Genomic DNA, 25705 nt, shown 5'->3' on the forward strand with positions numbered 1-25705 from the left:
AACAGATCTTTACATTACTATAAATTAGTCTTTACTAAAATCCTTCAAATTATTTCAATGGATGCAAATGTCACACTGCTTAAAGTTAAAACTATAACTGAGGGCCCTGTTTACTAAGCAGCACTAAGGGCACGTTAACATTTTTAGCTTGTGCTAAAAATGCAAGCATGGCTTAGTAAACAGAGACCTGAATGTGCTCTCTCTCTGGTTAACAAAACATGGGAGAAAGGATTATGTTTGTTATTTTTTTTTAACAGGCAGTAGACGATTTGCAGACTGACAATTTTGGAAAATGTGTATCTCAATTATCTATCTTTGTACACTGCACAGTGTTAGAGGTAATGCATCTCTGCAAATAGAGCCTGGCTTCTTGGGGTTTCCAGTTCAGTTTTTGTCTGCATCTTTCCATTTTATAATATGTGACCCCCTTATTATGCACTGGCTGAGGATCTGTCTGTACTTTATTTTAAAAAAATCCCAGTTTGCTAAGTAACAGTTTTTAATCTAATTTTTTTAAATCTTATGTACTTTACGTACATTCTGCTTTTGAGACACACATAACCATTTTCATCATTCTTTGTTGTAAGAAAATAAAGCTGGTTGGGCTGATAAATAGTTGAAATGCTATACTCAGTTCAAGGAAAAAAAAAAAAGCTGTCCTAGCAGAGAACAGGCAATTTTGTGTGTGCTATCAGCTTTGAATAACAGGACAACAGTCAGAAGTGAAAATGATCTGTATTACTTTCAGACAGTGCCATATGCTCTCTGCTAGAAAAAACTGGGTATCAGAAGGAGCAAAATAATTTTAAATTGTTTAGTTCTTTTTGCACAAGTGCTGCATCCTTAGCAAAAAATGTAGAATATATAATTCTATGAAGAATTCTTAAGGGAACACCCCCCACCACACCCCCTATTTAAAAAAATAAATGAAATGTGTATACTCGATTTTTTTTCTAACGGATCTCTACAGTAACAAAGTAGTCTTTACAAAATCCAACTATTTTTCATGGCTTAAAGTTAAAACTACATTTTTTCTTGTATGTCTGCACTCACTTTTTCTTTTTAAACCCATGTGTGCTAAGGTGCCCTTTTATCGAACTGCAGTAAAAAGTGGCCTTAGCGAGTCCTTACTTACGTCATTCCCACGCGCTAAGAACCCATTCCCAGTGCTACAAAATAAATCATTTTATTAGCGTGTGGGAAGTGGGTACACATGAAAATTTTACCATGGGATGCCTGAGTGAACCCATAGTAAGCACTTTTTTGCTGCGGTAAGCACACGTTATTGCTTACCACAGCTTAGTAAAAGGATCCCCAAATGTTTACAAAAGCCCACTCCATGGAATCAGCTCTTTTTGTGACAACACTTCCTGTCATTTGGCTTAAGCCAGAATTGAGGACAAAGATAGAGGCCGCCATCTTGGATATGTCACCAAAGGGGGCATGGTGAGGTGTGTTTTATTGATGTTCAGGGGGGTGCAGGCTATGACCATTTGCGACATACTTACCTGTAGCAGGTATTCTCCGAGGACAGCAGGCTGATTGTTCTCACATGTGGGTCGATGTCCGCGTCGGCCCAGGAAACAGAGCAAATTTTTGAAGCAAAAGTAAAATGTTTTGTCCACAGTCTTCTGGTGTGTGAATCACGCGCACCGCGCATGCGCGGACAACTTCCAGCCCGTCGCGTGAGCGTGCCCCTTAGTTAAATCAAAAAGCATACAACAAACTAGTAACAACTCCAAAGGGGAGGTGGGCGGGTTTGTGAGAACAATCAGCCTGCTGTCCTCGGAGAATAGCTGCTACAGGTAAGTATCTTCGCTTTCTCCGAGGACAAGCGAGCTGCTTGTTCTCACATGTGGGGTATCCCTAGCACCCAGGCTCACTCAAAACAATGAACATTCGTCCGGTGGAGATTGACCCTTCCCCTCCACCAGAAAGGAGACTGAGGGAATCCCAAAGGACTCGTCAGAAGAAAAGTACCTGGGGTCTTCCTCTGATTCCCACGAACTCCGAGACTGAGCCTGCCTCGACGCCGAGGAACGATGTCCTTGATGGCGATGTCGAGACGTCGATGCCCGCAGAACTGCGGTGAAGCTTCCTCCACCGACGTCGAAGGGGAGTCAACCCAGGTGGCAGCCGACATCAATGCTGCAGGCGGCACCAAGGCCGGGGACCTCTCTGCAGGGGAAGGGCCAGACGCCGCCGCAGTCGGCGGCACGGAAAGCGCAAGCACCCCCAACACCGAAGCAGACTGGCGCAGCAATCCCTCCAGAAGCTCTGGAAGCAGGGCCCGGATGCGTTCATCTAGAGCCGCCATCGGAAAAGGCGCGGGGTCGGTGGAGCAGCTGGTGGCAGAATCTGTCGAGGCTCGGAAGGAGGTATCGGGCTGCCACGAGATCGACGCATCGGCACTTCCTGTATAGAGGGGGAGCAGTCCTCTCGACGCCGACGCTTCTCGGGTGCCGTCTCTGGACACCCCGGAGCTCCCGGCATCATGTGTCAAAGGAGAATGATGACGGTGCTTCTTAGCCTTTGCTTGATGCCCATCATTAAGACTCCTCGATACCAATGAGGAGGACGTGGAATCCTCGGGGTCGAGACTGACGAAGGTTGGTCTTGGGGGGCCTGCATAACGGGAGGCCTCGAGGCAGGTGGAGACCCACTTGACGCTTTACTGCTCCCAGCATGTGGTGGTCTTGGGGCAGCCATTACCTCTTCTCCCAACGTCGATGCTCCTGTCAATGTCGACGCCGTCGAAGGACCAGACCGAGCCCCAAAAAAGCTTTTCTTGTTGGGCTTCTCGAGATGCTTGTGTCCGTTTCTTCATAGGAAGACACAGACTACAAGCGGCTGGGCTATGGTCGGGCCCAAGGCACTGGATACACCAGGCGTGGGTATCGGTACCTGAGATTGTCCCGGTTGCACCGAGTACAACGTTTGAAGCCGCTGAGTGTCCTCGATGACATGGATGGAAAAACGGCTTCGGCAAAATCAAACAACGCAATTGTGCCAAAAAAAGCGAAGGGCACAAAAAGGGAGAAACCCGACCACGCAGCCTAAAGGCCGACCGCGTCGAAAAAGAAAGGAAACTATGGGTAATAATTTTTTTTTTAAAAAAAGAAAATGACAAAAGTCAGCAGACTCTAGTTCCCGGGCCCAAAAAAACGAGATCAGAAAAAAGCCTGTTACCTCGACGCGGACGAAAAAGAACTAAGGGGGGCATGCTCACGCGATGGGAAGTTGTCTGCGCATGAGCGGTGCGCGTGATTCACGCGCCAGAGGACTCTGGGCAAAACTTTTTATTTCTGCTTCAAAAATTTGCTCCATTTCCTGGGCCGATGCGGACGTTGACCCACATGTGAGAACAAGCAGCCTGCTTGTCCTCGGAGAACCTGTGATATCATCAAAAGGGGTGGCACAGGACATGGCTAAGACAAGAAGTAGGTGGGCTTAAACAAGAAGCAAGGGCTGACTGGATGATATATCACCTGCAAAAAATATACAAATCAGCTATGACAAAAATATGTAATTTATATTATTGACAGGCTTTTGTCAGTGAGTGAAGCCAATCACTGAAATGTTTTGGTCTGGATGTTGTTTTGTAAATTTGTTTTAGTTGTTTTGTAATCAGCTTAGAATACGATGCTAAATGGAATATAAATGGTAAATGAGGTCTGGGGTGCTTGGGTTTCCAGACCAGACGACCATCAGGGTGTGGCTGGCAGTAAACATTAATACAAGTTACTGGTAGCAAAATGAATCACATCTTCTAACACAAAGCAATCTCTTCTGTAATAAGTGGCCATGCTAACCAGCTTGGGTAATAAATCAGTACTTCTCAAACTTTATTCAGTATGACTCCATTTTAACAATTAAAAATTCATGCAACTCCACATGATAAAAACAAAATAGCAGGTCTCTATTCTCCTCCCCTTCATCATCCACTTCCTCCTCCTCCCCAATTTCCCAAAGCATGCTGTGTATGCCAGTGTGCATTCACAGACCCCAGCAATCCGTATGGGTTTCCACTCTTAGCAGAAATCCCACAAAGGAGGGAGGGTAAATTGAGAATAGAAAAAGCCTATAAGGGTAAGAACATTATTTTGCTTGGAAATTTGGTGAGTTAAAGTTTGGGTTAAAAATGAAACTGTGGGTTTATTGATAAACCCAAGCATCTGGACTGGTCTGGAGGGATGCTAAGGAATGAATGGATAAACAGATAGATATAGCGGAATTAGAAGAGATACAAATAATAAAGGAGAAGGAACGATTGTCATATGAGGAAAGGCTAAACAGGTTAGGGCTCTTCAGTTTATGAAAGAGATGGCTTAGAGGAAACATGGATAGAAGTCTAACATCCTGAGTGGTGGCCTGAAATGGATTAATGCAAAATTGTTTAGTCTTTCAAAAAGTACATAGACTAGGGACGCACACCATGAATATATATAGTAGTACATTTTAAAAAAATAGAAGAAAATACTTTTTATTCAATACATAGTTACTGTAGGCTCTGGAACTCTTTGTCAAACCAGTTAGTATAGCTAGGTTTAGAAAAGGATTGGACAAATTCATGTAGGAAATATCCATAAACTGTTAAAGTAAACCTAGGGAAAGCTACTGCTTATCCCTGGGGGTAAGCAGCATAGAAACTATTTAGTTTTTGGTACCCTGCCAGGTACTTTCATCTGGATTGGCTACTGTTGTAAACAGAATCCTGGGCTTCATGGACCTTTGGTCTAATCCAGTATGGCAATTCTTATGTTCTTCTGAGGAGGAAGCAGGGATAGTGAATATTTACGGATTCACAGGCCCTATGCTGACTGCAGCTACTAGGCATAGGTCACAGAGGTCCAAACAAAGAAGAAGCATCTATTTCTTTGACCTCAGCCACAGATGTGACCTCATCAGGGACCCTGATACACAGTTTGGGAACTATTATATTACATGCTAGATGCACTATCCACCTTTATCACCACTCGCCTCCACCTACCCTCCTCTCTTCCTTCCCGTTCACATTAATTGATTTGATTACTTTATTTATTTTTTGTCTATTAGATTGTAAGCTCTTTGAGCAGAGACTGTCTTTCTTCTATGTTTGTGCAGCGCTGCGTACGCCTTGTAGCGTTATAGAAATGCTAAATAGTAGTAGTAGTAGCTTTGACTATTGTAAACCACTTTGATATGCAAGACAGCAAAGGTGGAATAGCAAAAACAAATAAAATAATGAGCTAACAAACTTTTCTGCTCATTAGTTCATCTGCATTTGTATTATGTTACTAGGCAGTAACAACATGCAAGTAATGTATTAGACAAGATTAACCTTGTCTAATACAAGGTAAGTAAAGGAAACATCTCTTTCCTTTAGTCTCACCAGATCAGTCTAGAACCAGTGGCTGACTAGCAGATGAAGACCGAGAACAAACTGTTGTGAGCCCTTGTCCTAAAAACATTTTTTTCTTCCTTTAATTTTTTTTGTCAACTGAATCTTTAAGGGACCAGGGTCCAGAACAGGGATGGAGTCTGGAATGGTCTGGTGGCACTAAATAAAAGAAAATTAGCAGGCAAGATATCATTTTCCCTTCCTTAGTGTCTTCATCAAATCAGCCAGAACTAGTAGAATGTACCAAAGCAATCCTTAAGATAGGTGGTATCTAGAAAACCCCGTCACCAGCACTCTGGCTCCAAAATCATCCTTCAATCTTGGTGCTACATTGAGCCTATAGTGTTTGACAAATGTATGCAGCGATGACCATTTTGCTTGTCTACAAATTTCCTCCACAGACATGGTATGAATTTCTGTTCATGAAGCCACCACTTCCCTATTGGCGTGGACTCTGAAAATTTCTGCAGTGTCTTTTTCTTTTCAAATATAGGCCAAAGATATGTTTTTAAGCCGGAGTGCAATGGTCACCTTGGAGGCAGCCTCAATTTTTCATGGGCTGCTAAAGAGTACGAACAATTTGTTTGACCTCCTAAACTAATTAGTGACCTCCAAATATCTATTGAGCAAATATCCAGTGGTTGCAAAAGGTTAAACTCATCTCCACACTCTTCCCCTCTAACAGCCAGATGGAGAAGGGGCTGATTTACATGAAAATATGGAAACCATTTTTGGAACAAAAGAGGGAACCATGGGGCATCGAGACCCCTATCTCTGTGACGTATAAAAGAGGATCTTTACAAGACAGGACTTGAGTTCTGAAATTCTTCTAGCTAAAGCCACAGTGAGGAGCAAAACCTTCTTTATGGTAAGACCTTTGACAGTCACTCATTTCATGGGCTCAAAAGGCAGCAACCACCAAATTCAAATTCCACTCTGGCTAATTTGCTTGTACAGGAGGTCTGAGAAGAAGTACCCCTTTCGAAAAATGGGCATCCATCTTCAATTCCATGGCAGCTACCATGAAGAAGTTCACTGACAGCGAGTACATATGTGACCTTTGGCTGATGGTCATCACAGTCTCAGAGTTTCAAATGTTGCTTGTTGTGGATGTCAACAAAGATTTGTCTATGTGTCCCAGACACAAGCTAGAGCTGCTTCCTTTACTTTTACAGAAGTTACTGCCAGACCTTTTGAGAACCATTCTTCCAGAAAAGCTAAGATGTTTACCACTGAAGCTTTGAGAGGAGAAAGTGCTCTTTCTCTGTACCAAATTTCAAATAAGAACCAAACTCTAGCTTATGCCAAATAAATGGAGCAATTTCTAGCATGAAGCAATGATGGAAGAGGTCATTTGCATCTCAGACAAAATCTCTCACAGGCCAAGCTATAAGACAAAATGGAGATGGATCCTCCCTGACCACCAGTTCCTACAGTAGAAGGCCCCTTTCCTGAGGTAACTGAAGCTAGATCCAACTGGAGTCAGATGTGAAAGCCAAGGTCTACTGGGCCAATCTGGAGCCACAAGAATCAGCAGTCCAGAATGCGACACTATCCTGTGAAGCATAAGACCCACTACTGGCTAAGGGGGGGTGGGGGGGTGAGGGCACAGCAATCGTATAATCGTCTAGTAGAGCTATATAAAGTAGTAGTAGTAGTAATAGTAGTAGAGTAGCTGTCCAGATCCTCTGAGTGAAAAACTGTTGCATATTGGAATTGCTCCTTGAAGCCATTGGCTGTAGCAGAGCCAACTCCAATGATTCTGAATAAGATGAAAAGCTCTGCTCGACAACTTTCACTCCCCTGGATTGGGAGCATTACTGCCAAGATAGCTACATGTGCCGCTGAGAGTGCTGCTAGATGTGCCTCTGCCCAGTGGAGACGCAGAAGTGCTTCCTGCAATATGTCTATGCTCCTTGTGCCTCTTTGCTTGTTGATGTAGGCTACTGCCCTCACACTGTCATATGCTCTGTGGCTTGCTCTGACCAGGGCTGTGAAGGCTTGAAGGACCTCTTGCACTACTCTCAATTGGTATGCGTATTCATTATAAGTTACCAACCCCGATTCATAAAATGTGGGATACAAATGCAATAAATAAATAAAACACTTCAGCTTAGCTAACCTCCTATTCTTGCATATCTGACCCCCCCCCATCTCCCTTCGCGGATGCTGCTTTCTCTGGACCAGTGAATTCTGGTAGCCCTCCCCTGTGGATAGCCCCCTACAGACTTTCCGTAAATATGTATTTTCGGTCACAGGACACTATGGAATACACTCCCCTCTAACCTGTGAAAGATCCACGCGTGTGAAATTTAAGAAAGCCCTAAAACCCTATTTTTTTGAACAGATATGTGGGTGTACAGCCTGCTAGAAGTATACCTCCCTGACTATTCCCCTTCCCTTTTTTCCTAGCTCCTCCTTTCCAAACTTTTTCTGGCTTCCTATCGAAAATTGTAGCTCTTTTCCTATGCTTATGTTTTGTTTTTGACATTGTACACCGCTTTATTATTCTTCTTTTTGCAGGATACCAAATAAAAGCAACCTGAGCTATCTGGCTATTTTGCTGTTTAAAAGCTCCAAAGAAGAAGCTTCCACCAGATAACCTATGAATTGCTTAATTAGCCTTGCCATTACAGAGCTCTTACTGCATATATTACATCTGTCCTGCTACAATTTAAGCTCATTGTCCTTCCCTCAGTGGAGGCAAAGAACAAATGAGCACAATCTTTTTAACATTCATATTGCTAAAATTTGCAAAACAAACAGTACAGATCCAGAAGAGAATGTTATGGGAAATTAAATTCAACCAAAAAAAGGTAGATTTAAATTTATTTTTCACCAAATTACCAGAGCTGCAGAATTTCAGACAAACTCTTCTGCCTCAGAGGTTGTTGACAGGTTATCAAGAAGGGAGAAAACAAAACAACAAAAAAAAAAAAAAAAGAAAAACTGTGTTCATCCATGATTACCTGTCTAGTAAAAACCTGAGGTATTCAGAGCAGTCCTGCTGGGATCTAGGTGTGAACCATGGTGGTCTGGAAGCCTCAAAGAAAATCTGAGGAGCATAGGCCTCCCTCTGTTGATAAAAGGCGACAAAAATCAGCTACACAACTATCGAGTATAATTCATTAAGGGCATTACAGCTCGTGCTAAATACTATAACTTAGGGATGCACATAGTGAAAAAATGTTTGCTCTTTTCCGGTTTGTTTGGGCTTTTCCACCAATTTTTTTGGACTTTTTCAGTTTGGTTCATGCATTAATTTGATAAACTTTTCACACAGGTTAGAATTTTTTTAATATGCGCTAATTGACTTAACACACAGTAATTCATAAGTTAATGCACATTAAAATCAATTTAGCATGCAGTAAATATAATGAGCAGGAATGAGTCAAGAACCTGCTAATGAACGTGCAGCCGATTAGTAATGGGCACCAAAATGAATAACCATATGTCACCAACAGTGTATTTGTAATACCAGCTGCTGTTTGAGAGGCACTTCATATTTAAGGATATGATGATGATTTTTTAAAGTGATGAAAGGAAGGGAATACACTGCATTTGACATCAACATTATCTTTTTAACCAGCAGACAGAACACTGCAGAATCAGGGATTATTCTTTAAGGGTGGCCCATTTTGCTGGAACGCACAATTGTGAATTGTTGACAACCAGGGCTAGATTATGGAATTTGTTGCCAGATCCAATGTCTAACATCTAACTGCTGACTTTAAAATAAACAAATAAATAAATTAAAAACTGATTTTTGTCAGGCATTTAAAGTAGACGGATTGCAACTGGAAGGCCATGATGGCTACACTAGGGTTTGTTAGGATGTGTTCTGCTATGAATAATGTAAGATTCGTCCTTGACAATAGGTATGTTTTTATTAGCTAGAAAGGGGGCAGGAGTTGATATAACGCCTTTCTGTGGTTACAATCAAAGCAGTTTATATGTTATATATAGGTACTTATTTTGTACCTGGGGCAATGGAGGGTTAAGAGACTTGCCCAGAGTCACAAGGAGCTGCACTGGGACTTGAACCCAGATCCCTTGGTTCTCAGGTCACTGAACTAACCATTAGGTTACTCCACCACTTCTGTAATTACGGGATCTGTAGAAGACCAGTAGCAATCAGATGAATATATAAATAAATATATGTAGGAAATATTTTTCACAGAGCTGGACATAATCTAAGTTTTAGAGCACAAGAGGTTTACATTAAAAAGACAAACAATGTATTTACGACAAAAAGCAAAGATACTTACCTGTAGCAGGTATTCTCCAAAGACAGCAGGCTGATTATTCTCGCAGATGGGTCAACGATCCGTGTCTGCCCGGGAATCGGTATAATGCATAGCAAAATGAAAAAGTTTTGCTAGAGCCTTCTGGTGCGCATGCAGCGCCGCATCGCGCATGCACAGAGTGCCTTCCCGCCTGCTGCGCATTCAGTTAAGTACTAAAGCATAAAAAAAGCAACAACTTCAAGGGGAGGTGGGCGGGTACTTCAGATGGCAGGAATTCAGCTGCTCAAATTAGCTTTCATCAGCTGGGTGAGAACGACGTTGAGATCCCATGGTGGAGGTTTGACAGGGGGCTTTGACAAAAGCAAACCACTCATAAAGCGAACAATTAAAGGCTGTCCAGAGATAGGCTTACCTTCTTCACGCTGATGATAAGCACTAATTGCATTAAGGCGAACTCTTACGGAGTTGGGCTTGAGACCAGACTCTGATAAGTGTACAAGGTATTCAAGCAGGGTCTGTGTAGGCCAAGAAAGAGGATCTATGATCGTGCTGTCAAACCAGACAGCAAACCTCCTCCATTTGAAAGAGTAACACCTCTCAGTGGAATCTTTCCTGGAAGCAAGCAAGACCCGGGAGAGACCCTCTGAAAGTCCTAAGGAAGCAAATTCTAGGCTCTCAAAATCCAGGCCATGAGAGCCAGAGACTGGAGATTGGGATGTAGAAGCGACCCCTCATTCTGAGTGATGAGGGTCGGAAAACACTCCAATCTCCATGGTTCTTCGGAGGAGAATTCCCAAAGAAGGGGGAACCAAATCTGAAGCAGCAAGTAGGGCGCAATCAGGATCATGGTTCCGCGGTCTTGCTTGAGTTTCAGCAAAGTCTTTCCCACCAGAGGTATGGGAGGATACACATAAAGAAGGCCTGTTCTCCAATGTAGGAGGAAAGGCATCTGACACTAGTCTGTCATGGGCCTGAAGCCTGAAACAGAACTTTGTGATTGATTTGAGTGGCAAAAAAATCCACCGATCTTGTCAGCAATACCCATATTCAATGACCACTCGTGAGGTTACATAGTAACATAGTAAATGACGGCAGATAAAGACCTGTACCGTCCATCCAGTCTGCCCAACAAAATAAACATTTACATGGTATGTGATACTTTATATGTATATCAGAGTTTGATTTGTCCTTGCCTTTCTCAGGGCAAAGACTGTAGAATTCTGCCCAGCACTGTTCTTGTACCAAGTTCTGAAGGTAACGTCGAAGCCCCTTAAAATTTACACTCCAGCCAATCCCTATCTATTCAATCACGATCAGGGCATAGACTGTAGAAGTCTGCCCAGCTCCCATTTTGTTTCCCAATTACCGGCGTCACCATCTAATCTCCACTAAGATTCCGCGGAACCATTCCTTCTAAACAGGATTCCTTGTGTTTATCCCACATGTTTGAATTCCACTACCATTTTCATCTCCACCACCTCCCACGGGAGGGCATTGCACATATCCACCACCTTCTCCATGAAAAAATACTTCCTGACATTAGTCCTGAGTCTGCTCCCCTTCAACCTCAATTCATGTCCTCTAGTTCTACCGCATTTATGTCTCCGAAAAAGGTTCATGTGCGGATTACTATCTTTCAAATATTTGAACGTCTGTATCATGTCACCCCTGTTTCTCCTTTCCTCCAAGGTATACATGTTGAGGTCGGCAAGTCTCTCCTCGTACGGTTTGCAATGCAAATCCCATACCATTTTCGTTGCTTTTCTTTGCACCGCTTCCAGTCTTTTTACATCTTTAGCAAGATATGGCCTCCAAAACTGAACACAATTCTCCAAGTGGGGCTTCACCAACGACTTGTAGAGGGGTATCAACACCTCCTTTCTTCTGCTGGTTATGCCCCTCTCTATGCAGCCTAGCATCCTTCTGGCCATGGCTGTTGCCTTGTCTCTTCACCTTTAGATCCTCAGACACCAACACCCCAAGGTCTCCCTCCTAAGTCGAGCTTACTAATCTCTCCCCTCCTATTCAGTATCTCTCTTTTGGGTTTCTGCACCCCAAGTGCATCACTCTACACTTCTTGGCATTAAATTGTAACTGATTGCAAAAACACTCCAGCTTGTTTTAATAGCAAATATCTTTATTGAAAAAATGAGCTTTTACCCTAAGCACTTATCATATTTAAAAACAATAATACCCACTCACTCATTCCCCATTCACTCGTAGTACCTCACTAACATCACTCCAAATTCTCTTGCTAAAATATACAGGTTATGATGTTACACTTAGTTATTACATTCTACTAAAGTATCAAATTGCTAATAATTTCCTCTTAGATTTCTCGTCCCGGCTTTCCACACGGGTACTCTATATATTTTGACTCTGAATTTATCACCAATAAATCGGTGTATGATAGTCTATGAAGCAATCCTCCATCCAGTGTGATATAAAAAAGACTGCACAGGTACACGATAAAGAAATGGGTTAGTTACTCCTGGATTTGTCATCAGCTGTTCCTTATACAAATGCCGGTTCCCCAATGCAGGACCGCATTTCGCTCACTTTGTCAGGAGGAACCACCACACCATTTTGTTCAATTCAATTCTGCTGCACGCCAGAATGAGACATCTCAGCTCGGGAGCCAACACCCGCAGTTTCAGTGTCGAAAGTCGGTGGATAGTTGGATGACATCTTCTAGATTCCCCACAGCTTGAAACCACAAAGCTAGGGTCCACTAAGCAGATCTCATATGCAGACGTACAATGGGTGTAACATGAACTGTGGAGGCCATGTGCCCCAAGAGTCTCAACATCTGCCAAGACCTGCTGAGACACCCAAACCGTGGACACCAGGAACAGAAGGTTGTCTGCCTGTGCCTCGGGGAGATAAGCCAGAACTGTTCTCGTGTCCAGCAGTGTTCCAATGAACTCCAATTTTTGAACAGGAGATGGGACTTGGTGCAATTTATGACGAACCCCAGTAGCTCCAGCACCTAAATAGTCATCCACATGGACTGCAGAGCACCTTCCTTCGAGGCGCTCATCACCAGCCAATCGTCGAGATAAAGAAACACATGCACTCCCAGTCTGCGTAGCGGCGCTGCGACTACAGTTAGGCATTTTGTAAACACTCTGGGCGCAGACGCCAGGCCAAAAAGCAGTACAGGGTACTGAAAATGCTGTGTTCCCAGCCAAAATCGAAGATACTTCTCGTGAGCTGGAAGTATCGAGATGTGTGTGTAAGCATCCTTTAAGTCCAGAGAGGATAGCCAATCGTTTTCCTGAATCATGGGAAGAAGAGTGTTGAGGGAAACCATCCTGAACTTTTCTCGGATAAGAAATTTGCTCAGGGCCCTTAGGTCTAGGATGGGACGCATCCCCCCCCCCCCCCGTTTTCTTCTGTACAAGGAAGTACCTGGAATAGAATCCCAGCCCTTCTTCCCCTGGTGGAACAGTTTCGACCGCATGGGCCTTTAGAAGGACGGAGAGTTCCTCTGCAAGTACCTGCCTGTGCTGGGAGCTGTATGAATGAGCTCCCGGTGGACAATTTGGAGGTTTGGATTCCAGACTGAGGGTGTATCCTAACCGGACTATTTGAAGAACTCACTGGTCAGAGGTTACAAGAAGCCATCTTAGGTGAAAAAACATTAACCTTCCCCCAACCGGCAAGTCGTCTAGTACGGACACTTTTAGTTTGGCTATGCTTTCTTGCAGCCAGTCAAAAGCCCATCCCTTGCTTTTGCTGGGGAGCAGTAGGGGCCTTGGGCACACACTGTTGACGAGAACGAGCGCGCTGGGGCAGAGCCTGAGTAGGCTGGCGAGACGCTGGAGTGTACCTATGCCTGGAATAGGAAATGGGGGCACTCTGTGGTCCACCAAAATACCTCCTAGTTGAGGAAGTGGTAGCAGAAGGCACATGGCGGGGGACCGAAGCCATAGCATCTTTGTGCTTGTGCTTCTTGATCTGGTCAACCAGATCTTCTACCTTCTCTCCGAAAAGATTATCCCCTGGCAAGGAACATCTGCTATTCTCTGCTGGACCGAATGGCCCAGGTCAGAAACATGCAGTCATGAGAGTCTGCGCATTGCTATACCTTGAGCAGAGATTCTGGATGCCACCCCTGGCTAGAAATTTACAACACACCTTCTGCTGTCTGACCAGCTGGCGAAAGGGTTCGGCCTTCTCCGGAGGGAGGACATCGACCAAACTAGACAGCTGCCGCACTGAGTTCTGCAAGTGGATGCATGTGAAGAGCTGGTATGATTGAATACGGGCAACAAGCATAGCGGCCTGATACATCTTCCTCCCAAAAGAGTCCAAGGTCCTAGCTTCTCAGCCTGGGGGCGCCGAAGCATATTCCCTAGAACTCTTGGGTCTTTTGAGGACAGAGTCCACCACCATGGAGTTATGGGGTAAACAGACCTCAACAACCCAGGTTCACTGTGGATCTAATTCTGGGATTCTGTCTTCTTAGGGATCACGGAACCAGACAGAGGGGACGCAGTTCCGCATAAGGACTTCCTGGAGTACGTTATGCAAAGGAGCTGTCACTGCCTCTTTAGGTGGAGAGGTGTAGTCCAGGACCTCGATCATCTCAGCCCTAGGCTCATCCTGCACATCTACGGGGAATGGAATGGCCTGAGCCATTTCCCGTACAAAAGATGAGAAGGAGAGGCTCTCATAAGTACATAAGTAATGCCATACTGGGAAAAGACCAAGGGTCCATCGAGCCCAGCATCCTGTCCACGACAGCGGCCAATCCAGGCCAAGGGCACCTGGCAAGCTTCCCAAACATACAAACATTCTATACATGTTATTCCTGGAATTTTGGAGTTTTCCAAGTCCGTTTAGTAGCGGTTTATGGACTTGTCCTTTAGGAAACCGTCCAACCCCTTTTTAAACTCTGCTAAGCTAACCGCCTTCACCACTTTCTCAGGTGGAGACAGTCTCTTTCAGGTGGAGTGGAAGGTTCAGAGGGAATCCCAAAGGACTCATCGGAGGAGATGTACCTGGAATCTTCCTCTGACTCCCATGAGCTCTACTCCTTGGTGTTGGAAAGCACTTCCCTGAGTGACCTTGAGACCGAACCCGCCTTGAGGCCGAAGACCCGTGGTCTTGATGGCGATGTCAAGGGGCCAACTCCCGCATGGACTGTTGTGAAGCTTCCTCCACAGACGTCAATGGGGAGTCGACCTGGGTGGCAAGTGGCACCGAGCTCGGGGACCTCACCACGGGTGGAGGGCCAGAGACAGCAGCAGCAGGCGACGCGGTAGGCGCAAGCACTCAACGCCAATCCAGATGTACATAGCAGTCCCTCCAGAAGCTCTGGAAGCAAGGCCCAAATGAACTTGTCGAGAGCCACCATCGGAAGAGGTTGCGGGGCCGGTGGAGCAGTCAGTGGCAGAATCGTCTGAGGTTCAGGATCAGGAAACGAGCTGCCGAGAGACTGACGTGTTGCCACCTCTTGTGTGGAGGGGGAGTGATCCTCTTGGCGTCAATGCTTCTCGGGTGCCGAATCCCTCAGTGCCCCCGGCACCATGCATTGAAGGAGAACGGTGTCGGTGCTTCTTAGCCTTTGCTCGATGCACCTCAATGAGGTGCCAACATCAAATCCCCAAGTCGCCTCGGGGGTCAGGTCCGACGATGGATGGTCCCGGTGGGCCTGCACAGCAGGAGGCCTCGAGGTAGGTGGAGACCCACTCGATGCCTCACTGCTCCCAGAGTGCAGTGCCCTCTCAGCAGCCATGTCTATCTCCACTCCCGACGTCGATGTGTCCCTCGATATCAATGCTGACGCCGCTCCAAAATGTTTCTCTCTCTGGGCTTCTCGAGCCAGTTGAGTCCTTTTCTTCATACAAAGACAAAGAGCACAACGAGATGGATTATGATCGGGCCCAAGGCACTGATTACACCACGAATGGGTATCAGTGCCTGAGATGGTCCGGTTGCACAGAGTACAGCATTTGAAGCCGCTGGGAGTCTTCAATAACATGGAAGGGAAGACAGCACCGGCTAAATCAAAAGTCTTGATTGTGTCAAGAAAAAAGGCACAAAAAGAGGGAAGGGCCCGGCCGAGAAGCCTAAAAATGGCCACAACGGAACGGGGGGGGGGTTAAACAAAATGAAACTAAGAAGAAGGAAAAGACATTGGGGGGGGGGGGGGGGGGGGGGGGGGGGGGGGAAGAATCACAAAAAAAAAAAAAAATACGTGAAGAATCTTTCCCGGGCACACAGAGGAACCACAGAAACACACCTGCGCGACAGGCAAGGCACTCCGGCACTGCACAGTGCGGCAGAAGGCTCTAGCAAAATCTTTTCATTTTGCTATGCATTATAACGATTCCTAGAAACACACGGATCGTCGACCCATCTGTGAGAATAATGCAGCCTGCTTGTCCTCGGAGAATAAATAAACCATTTTGGGAGCACAGGATAAAGGATTAAAAGCATATTTGTCCTGTTAGAACAAATCAGATGCTAAAAGAAACCACTGCCAGGAGACAATAGTAAAAACACAAAGAAAAATTAAAGCTAACAAGCAGCATAGACAGTTGTTGTGCATAGGTTAAAAGTCCATACCTTTCTGACCACCTTTCTGCTGTATTATGTTCATTTCATAGTAGCCGCTCTGCTCTACAGGACTATTCCTAAGTTCCACCAATGGAAGCATCTATTCTGTCACTTCACTCAAATAAAGAAATGGGAAAAAGGGACATCCTCCAAAGTTATGCCATTGTCTGATGATCTGGGCAAATGGAAATGCCACAGGGAGATGTAACTAGCATCTTCTGATTTTTCAAGGCAAATGCTTGTCTTGTCCAGGATTTTTCTTGTTTTCCCAAGGAATCAAGAGTCTGGGCAATGTCCCATCATAGCACCCCACACTGCCAAGGTAAGAATTATAACCAATGTGTTTTTAAAATAAAGATGCATACCTGAGTGTGGCCCAAAAATGCAAATAGATGCTGCAATTTCTTCATTAGCGAGTTGCACCCATTGAGATTTAAAGAAAGCACGTGTCTCCTGAAACTGAAGTTATGTAATAAAACAGCTCATTTTTATGTTCCAAATAAAAGTTTTCAGAGTTATCCAGGCTCAACAGTGCTACTAGAACTATTCACTATAGCATAAAGGGACCAATTCTATAATAATCATTACAATTAATGCAACAATTATGTCCCTAAATTTTTAGAATATAGCATCTATGTATGTATGTATACATATGTGCAAACTGCCAAAATGTGACCTAAGAGCTATTCTGTAAATATCCAGTTAGCAGGAACTGCAAGGGGGTGTACACATGGGCAGGGATCAAACTTACACGGGTAACTTACAGAGTACTATAAGTTACATGGGTATCTACAGCACTTCGATGCTAACACACTGGCTGGAGTACGCAATAATTTGTGCCTAAGGGACCCTTTTACAAAGGTGCATAGGTGCCTAAGCGCGTCCAATGCATGCCAAATTGGCGTTACCGCCTGGCTACCACGTGCCCCAAGCGGTAATTCAATTTTTGACGCGTGCCCAAAACACACAGTAGAAAATACTTTCTATTTTCTACCACATGGCGCTTACCCGGCGGTAACTGGCAGTTTACTTGCGCTGGCCGCTTACCACCCGGTTAGCGTGTGAGACCTTACCGCAAAGTCAATGGATGGCAATAAGGTCTCAGCCCGAAAATGGACATACGCTGGTTTTAATTTTGTCACACGTCCATTTTCTGGCACACACACAAAAAAAAGCCTTTTTTTCTAGGCACACTGAGCAAATGGACATGCACGCATCCAAAACACGTGCCTATACCACTTTTAGACACGCCTTAGTAAAAGGGCCCCTAAAAACATGTATATACCCAGTTAGGCTAACATTCTACAAAGGAAAGTAGGCCCACAGGCTCCTCCCAGGTACCATGTTATAGAATTGCCCTGAAACTGGTGATATGCTTGAGAATAAAAGGGGAACTAGAATAAAGAAAACACATCAGAATGTCCTTTATTTTGCTACGGCTACCAGCTTACTGCACAATTATGGCTTCAGTCAAGTAATAAGGACATTAGTCATCTATGTCATAAGATGTTTTGCTTCAATAGTGCCAAAAAAAAAAAAGTCAGATGCATGGCTATTAATATTCATGCATTCTAGTTACCCTTCACTGAATTTCTGGCATGGTAAGAACATTCCTGCCAGCTTTATGCCCAGTGACATGTGCTGCATCTAACAGATGCTTATTTGTCAAACCTAAATTAAGTGTAGTTCATGAACACCTTTGGGAACTGAACACACAGACATTAAAAAACTGATAAACAATCCTGCAAACCTGAGCAGGGATGCGTACTATTAGGCTTATTTGAGGAGGACCACTTTTAAACTGCAGTTAAGCACCTATCCCACTTACAGTTACATTAGTTACAATGGATCTGCATAACCAATGCATATATTTTACACCCTCATTTAAGAGGGCAGCGTATCTGTGTATATTTTATCTGCATAACCACCTAATCTTCAAACTCAGATGAGGTCACACTACTTTTGAGTTTGAATATCAGGCCGCTTTGTCTGAGCTGAAAAATCTGTGTTTACTTGGGTGCCTTTTTCAAAAACGTATCCTTTTATGTCTGAGAGGCAAACATTATTTCTGAGGAAAGGAAGCTCCAGAAATGAAGGAATCAGAATACGAGACCAAAATGGGGTGAGGTAAATCAAGTAGCTTAAGGAAGCAATTCCTCACCACAAAAGGAATGGGGATGCACAGAATTGCTTTCCAGTGGAGTGGGAGAGGCAAACCCATGATTAGAACTCAAGACAGTATGGGACAAGAATAGATGACCTTTCCTGGAGAGGAAATGTGGACAAATCTGGAGATCAAGTAAGGCTTTGCAATAGATGGAGGTGAGAGAATAAAAATATTAGCAGACAAGATGCGCTTTCCATTTTTACATCAGTTATCATATTTGTTTCTAGATAATGGCAAAATGGCAACTGGTACTCAAAAGTAGCCTGTCCCACCCTCTCTCCAGGGGCTGTTATACTATGCCAGCATCACATTTTCCAGCTATTCTTTAAAACAGCTCAACTGGCCACAACATAAAGCCTCCATGATCCCGCTAAGTCCCCATTACCTCCAGCATATTGTGCTTAACTTAGCTAGCTGAACAAAGCTCGCAATCTTGGTAAGACTAAAATGATCCAACTGCATGACAGGCGATATATTTCACAAAAGGGTTACAATTTTAAACTTACTCTGTGGCCATAAAAAGCGCCTGTATAACACTGTTCATATAGCATGTATTTCCCAGGTTTATGAGACCTGTTTTCCCGGTTTCAGATTTTCCAGAAAGCCTAGATAAACAAGATGCCAGCGAATTGGACTGAGATGTCCAGGCACTTTGATTGAGAATCAACTTAATCTTCTCTTCATTGGGTTTAGGTAGTTCCTGTAAAGGAGGAGGGGATAGAAGAAAACAAAATTAAACAAAGACATATTGTTAAAGAAGTCTTACTAGTTTAGAGCTGTTTAATTAAAAACATTCTTTCCCATTCTTCAGTGCCCTGACATTCTGCAGTTTCTCCTCTGTGCCTGAAGGATATGGAATACAGTTGTCTTTGAAATCAATGCCAGTAACATTCTTTGGCTACCCATCAATGGACTACCCTACAGTTACTTCACAAATTCTCTTCCCAGCCAATTCTCCACAGATTCTGACAACTCTGATACAGGACCTGAGATACCAAGCCCATTTCTGAAGTCTTCCACGGTGACTGTGCCATCAGCTTTAAAAGCATTATTGACAGCCCTCTGAAACAAATTCTCCATCTTTGATGAGCTAATCTAGCACAAGTGTTCTCCATAGACAGCAGGTTTAATCAGGCACACAAGTGAGTGATGTCATCACATGGTGACAGGCTGATAGTTCTCCCAGAGCACAGAGATCTCGGTTCCACAGCTCAAAGAGTAATACAACTTTCAACAAGGTAAGAGGGAGTCTAATTAATCCTGTTTATAGAGAACATATGTTACAGAAAAAACACCTTTCTTTATAAACATGCTAGATGTAGAATTTGTCTGAGTATTCACTTTTGTTCTCTCCATCAATGAGCAAGATATAATCAGGCATAAAAGTGGATGATACCCAAGCTCAGGGTTGCCCCAGTTCCCATATTAAATTTTCTCAGTGTTAAGGAGCAACCTGATCAAATGATGTGAAAGTTGTCTAGATTACAAAGACAAATTGGCGAGTACTGCTCAACTAAATGCATCGTCTCTGAGGACTGATTCAAGCTACAGTGTGAAATGAATGGATTATATGAGGACCTGCTCATATCTGCTTTGCAGATGCTTGCCAGCAAAACAGATTTTAAGAAAGCTACAGCAACAACAGTGGTTCTGATCTGATACGCCGATTAGACGGATACCAGTCTGCTCATAAGAGAACTGAATACAGAATGCTAGCCAATAAGCTACTATATGCTTTGCCACTGGATTTCAAAGTCTTTTGGGGATCAAAGGAGGGAACAACTGTGTAGCCTTTCTGATGGATTCTGTTTTTCTAGGAAAGTGAGAGCCAGTTTGCAGTCCAGAATACGGAGGGACCTCTCACATGGGAGTTTGTGTTGTTTAGGATATATTGTAGGCAGTACCATTTCTTCATTCACATGAAAGGCATAACCACCTTAGGCAAGAAATTAGGGCGAGTACAAAAGACTATCTTATTATGAAACCGAGTATAAGGTTTATATATGAATGGTGTCTTGAAGCTCAATAAATCTGGCCAAGTAACTGCAACTTGAAAAAGCACATTCCAGGTCGGATTCTTGAAAGAATGATAGGGTCGGATTCTTGAGAGAATGATAGGGACGCAAACAAAACTGGGCAACACGATAATTATGGACGCAAACAAACTGGGCAACACGATAACGGGTGATTTCAATTACCCCGATACTGACTGGGTAAATGTAACATCGGGGTACGCTAGGGAGGTAAAGTTCCTTGATGAAATCAAGGACAGCTGTATGGAGCAGCTGGTACAGGAGCCGACAAGAGAAGGAAAAATTCTAGACCTAGTCCTTAGTGGAGCGCATGATCTGGTGCAGGAGGTAATGGTGCTGGGGCCGCTTGATAACTGTAACCATAATATGATTGGATTTGATAGTAGCTTTGAAGTAAGTATACATAGGAAATCAAATACGTGAGCGTTTAACTTTAAAAAAGGAGACTATGATAAAATGAGAAGAACGGTGAAAAAAAAAAACTTAGAGGAGTGACTGCGAGGGTCAAAAATTTACATCACGCGTGGATGCTGTTCAAAAACACCACCCTAGAAGCCCAGGCCAAATATATTCCGCGTATTAAAAAAGGAAAGGCTAAAGTGGCTACGGCTCTTCAGCTTGGAGAAAAGGTGGTTGAGGGGAGATATGATAGAACTCTATAAAATGTGTGGAGTTGAACGGGTAGATGTGAAGCGTCTGTTTACGCTTTCCAAAAATACCAGGGGGACATGCGATGAAGCTACAATGTAGTAAATTTAAAACGAATCAGAGAAAATGTTTCTTCACTCAACGTGTAATTAAATTCTGGAACTCGTTGCCAGAGAATGTGGTAAAGGCGGTTAGCTTAGCAGCGTTTAAGAAAAGGTTTGGACGGCTTCCTAAAGGAAAAGTCCATAGACCATTATTAAATGGACTTGGGAAAAATCCACTATTTTTTTTTGTTACATTTATACCCCGCGCTTTCCCACTCATGGCAGGCTCAATGTGGCTTACATGGGGCAATGGAGGGTTAAGTGACTTGCCCAGAGTCACAAGGAGCTGCCTGTGCCTGAAGTGGGAATCGAACTCAGTTCCTCAGGACTGGGATAAGCAGTATAAAATGTTTTGTACTTTTTAGGGATCTTGCCAGGTATATTGTGACCTAGATTGGCCACTGTTGGAAACAGGATGCTGGGCATGATGGACCTTTGGTCTTTCCCAGTATGGCAATACTTATGTAGATGTAAGATGACAGCCTGGTCTCATGGAACAGGAGTCTTTTATTCAACATTTACAGAGTGGCAAAGCTCCTGGATCGGATGGGTACACAGGGCGGCTTCATAAACTTTGTGGGAGAGGTGGGGGATCTCCTGGTAAGCGTAGGTAAAAGAGTGCTGGAGGGGAAAGCTTCATCTATGGTTGAGGCAGGCATCACAGTACTGCCAAAGCCTGGAAAAGACTAATCAGTCTGTGGAGCATATAGGCCCATTTCTCTTCTTAATGCTGATGCAAACATTTTGGCTAAGGTCTTGGCTAACAGGTTAGGTAAGGTTCTACCGCACCTCCTTCATTTGGACCAGTCAAGGTTCATACCGCACAGAACAGTGGGAGATAATATACGTAGAACTCTGCATTTTCTTTGGGCGGCTCAGCAGGTTGACTCGTGTAGCCTTTCTGGCATTAGATGCCGAGACGGCATTCGATAGGGCGAGCTGGTCCTTTGTAAAGGAAGTAATGAGGAGAATGGAGCTGGGGGACAATTTTTGTGCGAGGATTACAGCTTTTAAGTGGGTCCTAGGGCATATCTCTGTATTAACTGTTCGTATACATCTTTCTTCCCTATTGATAGGGGAACCCGTCAGGGATGTCCCATTGCCCCTGTTGTTCATGCTTTACATGGAGCCATTGGCTATTTGTCTCCATGAACACGCGGATATTCGGGAGGGGGGGGGGGGGGTACTAGGAGAGGTGGAACAGTGGGTGGCCTCTTCGCAGATGATGTTTTATTATATATTTGCGACCCAGGATTGACCCTGCCAATCACCTTGGAGGTCTTTCGTGAGTTTGGGAAAGTAGCAGGGTTAAAAATTAACATGGACAAGAGCGAGTTGTAAGATGTTACTACTTCTGGAAAAGAAGAGGAACGATTGCACAGGGCCTTTCCCTTTCATTGGGTGCAGACTCACATTCGTTACTTGAGCATTCAGATTCCTTGTGATTTGCAGTCTTTATAGTCTTAACTATGATAAGATTTTATGTCGTATTCAGGCAGATTTGGGGAGATGGAAGGGGTTATGGCTATCTTGGTGGGGCCGTATAGCAGTGGCGAAGATTAATGTACTACTGAAGCTTTTCTTTTTACTCCAGACCTTACCAGTTCAGAGTCCAAGTAGATTGTTACGCCATATGCAGGCCACTATGTCCCATTTTATTTGGGAGAGGAAGCGCCCACGCCTGTCCAGAAGGATGTTGTGAGGGGCTGTGGAACAAGGTGGTAGAGCAGTTCCTAATTTAGATTGGTACATAAGTAATGCCATACTAGGAAAAGAGCAAAGGTCCATCGAGCCCAGCATCCTGTCGCCCGACAGCAGCCAATCCAGGTCAAGGGCACCTCCTGGCAACCTACCCAAACGTACAAACATTTTATACATGTTATTCCCAAAATTGTGGATTTTTTTCAAGTCCATTTAGTAGCGGTCTATGGACGTATCCTTTAGGAAACCGTCCAACCCCTTTTTAAACTCTGCCAAGCTAACCACCTTCACTACGTTCTCCGGCAACGAATTCCAGAGTTTAATTATGCGTTGGGTGAAGAAACATTTTCTCCTATTTGTTTTAAATTTACTACACTGTAGTTTCATCGCATGCCCCCTAGTCCTAGTATTTTTGGAAAACATGAACAGACGCTTCACATCCACCTGTTCCACTCCACTCATTATTTTATATACCTCTATCATGTCTCCCCTCAGCCGTCTCTTCTCCAAGCTGAAAAGCCCTAGCCTCCTTAGTCTTTCTACATAGGGAAGTCGTCCCATCCCCGCTATCATTTTTGTCGCCCTTCGCTGCACCTTTTCCAGTTCTACTATATCTTTTCTGAGATGTGGCGACCAGTGGCGTTCCTAGGGGGGCTGACACCCGGGGCGGATTGCCGATGCGCCCCGCCCCCCGGGTGCAGCGCCCCCCCCCCCCCCGGCAAAAGAACCCCCCCCCCCGGGTGCACGCCGCTGGGGGAGGGGGGGGGGGGTGCCGCGCGCCTGCTGGCTCTTTGTTTTCATGCTCCCTCTGCCCCGGAACAGGAAGTAACCTGTTCCGGGGCAGAAGGAGCATGAAAACAAAGAGCAGACAGGCGCGAGGCACCCCCCCAGCGGCGTGCACCCGGGGCGGACCGCCTCCACCCTTGGTACGCCACTGGCGGCGACCAGAATTGAACACAATACTCAAGGTGCGGTCGCACCATGGAGCAATACAACGGCATTATAACATCCTCACACCTGTTCTCCACACCTTTCCTAATAATACCCAACATTCTATCCGTTTTCCTAGCCGCAGCAGTACACTGAGCAGAAGGTTTCAGTGTATTATCAACGACGACCCCCAGATCTCTTTCTTAGTCCATAACTCCTAACATGGAACCTTGCATGACGTAGCAATAATTCAGGTTCTTTTTTCCCACATGCATCACCTTGCACTTGTTCACATTAAATGTCATTTGCCATTTAGCTGCCCAGTCTCCCAGTCTCGTAAGGTCCTTCTGTAATTTTTCACAATCCTCTCGCGAGTTAACGACTTTTAATAACTTTGTGTCATCAGCAACTTTAATTACCTCGCTGGTTACTCCCATCTCTAAATCATTTATAAATATATTAAAAAGCAGCAGTCCTAGCACTGACCCCTGAGGAACCCCACTAACTACCCTTCTCCATTGTGAATACTGCCCATTTAACCCCACTCTGTTTCCTATCCTTCAACCAGTTTTTAATCCTCAATAGGACATTTCCTCCTATCCCATGACCCTCCAATTTCCTCTGAAGCCTTTCATGAGATACTTTATCAAACGCCTTTTGAAAATTCAGATACACAATATCAACCGGCTCCCCTTTGTCCACATGTTTGTTTACTCCTTCAAAGAATTGAAGTAAATTGGTCAGGCAAGAGTTCCCCACACTAAAGCCGTGCTGACTTGGTCTCAGTAATCCATGTCCTTGGATGTGCTCTGTAATTTTATTTTTAATAATAGCCTCTACCATTTTCCCCAGCACCGACGTCAGACTCACCGGTCTATAATTTCCCGGATCTCCCCTGGAAACTTTTTAAAAAATTGGCGTTACATTGGCCTATGTAGCGGCTCAGCTAAGAGAATGGTACTGGACTGGGAGATTAGCTTACATAAGCCGGCAGTGACCTTGAAGCAGGAGAGCTTCCGAATACCAGTTGAGCTCATTGCTATGGAATTCTTTGGAGTCAGGGCAGGGGATACAAGGTCTCCTAAATCCCTTTTTGCGCCATCTGTTGGGTATTGAGAGAGAATAATAGGAGGTGGGATTGGATGTCTACTCTGGATGTTATAAGATGAGAATCTAAATTCGAGGTGGGACGAAGGGAAGGAATATTGGCCCGTTTTCGAGATGTCCTTATCAAGGGGAGCATGGTGGTATCATTTGAAAGGCTCCACGAATTATATGATTTGCCGAAGGGGGATTTTCTACCCTATATGCAGTTAAGACATTTTATAGAGCAACAAGGTTGGATGTGGGAAGACCCCGAAGGAGGGAGTGTCTAGAGAATCTCTGGCTTCTTTTGAAAATAACTCCCCAGCCTGTATCTTTGATTTATAAATTTACTAGTAAATCAGGCCCGTTTCTGACACAAATGAAATGGGCGCTAGCAAAGGTTTTTGTCGGAGTGTGTATGTTTGAGAGAATGTGTGTGAGTGACTGTGTGAGAGAGAGAGAGAGTGAATGTGCGAGTGTGTGTTTGTGACAGAGAGTGTGAGACTGCAGTGTGCGAGTGTGCCTGCTCTGTCCCCTGCCCCCCCTGCAGCCACCCGATTATCCTCTCTCCCCTGCTCCCCCTGCAGCCACCCAGCGATTATCCTTTTTCCTTGGCCCTCCCCCCCCGTATCCACCCAGGCATGCTCTTCTCTCCCCTGCCCCATCCCGCCACCCAGCGACTCTCCTGTCCCCTGCTCCCGCTGCAGCCACCCAGCGATTCTCCTCTCTGCCCTGCCCCCCCTGCAGCCACCCAGCGATTCTCCTGTCCCCCCCTTCCAGCCACCCAGCGATTGTCCTCTCTCCCCTGCCCCCCCTCCAGCCACCCAGCGATTCTCCTCTCT

The 25705-nt window shown here is 44.7% G+C and overlaps 1 protein-coding gene across 1 annotated transcript in view; it reads right to left on the bottom strand.

Annotated features, from left to right (window-relative positions):
- Positions 1 to 25705, bottom strand: part of USP38 (ubiquitin specific peptidase 38) — a gene marked incomplete in the record, with an annotated part of 169277 nt that overhangs the window by 82875 nt on the left and 60697 nt on the right. The window contains 3 exon segments of the mRNA XM_030191689.1: positions 8350 to 8456; positions 16560 to 16653; positions 18868 to 19061. Coding sequence (XP_030047549.1) covers positions 8350 to 8456; positions 16560 to 16653; positions 18868 to 19061 — 395 coding nt within the window.

The sequence above is a fragment of the Microcaecilia unicolor genome, chromosome 2 (assembly GCF_901765095.1).
Source record: "Microcaecilia unicolor chromosome 2, aMicUni1.1, whole genome shotgun sequence".
NCBI classification, from domain to species: Eukaryota; Metazoa; Chordata; class Amphibia; order Gymnophiona; family Siphonopidae; genus Microcaecilia; species Microcaecilia unicolor.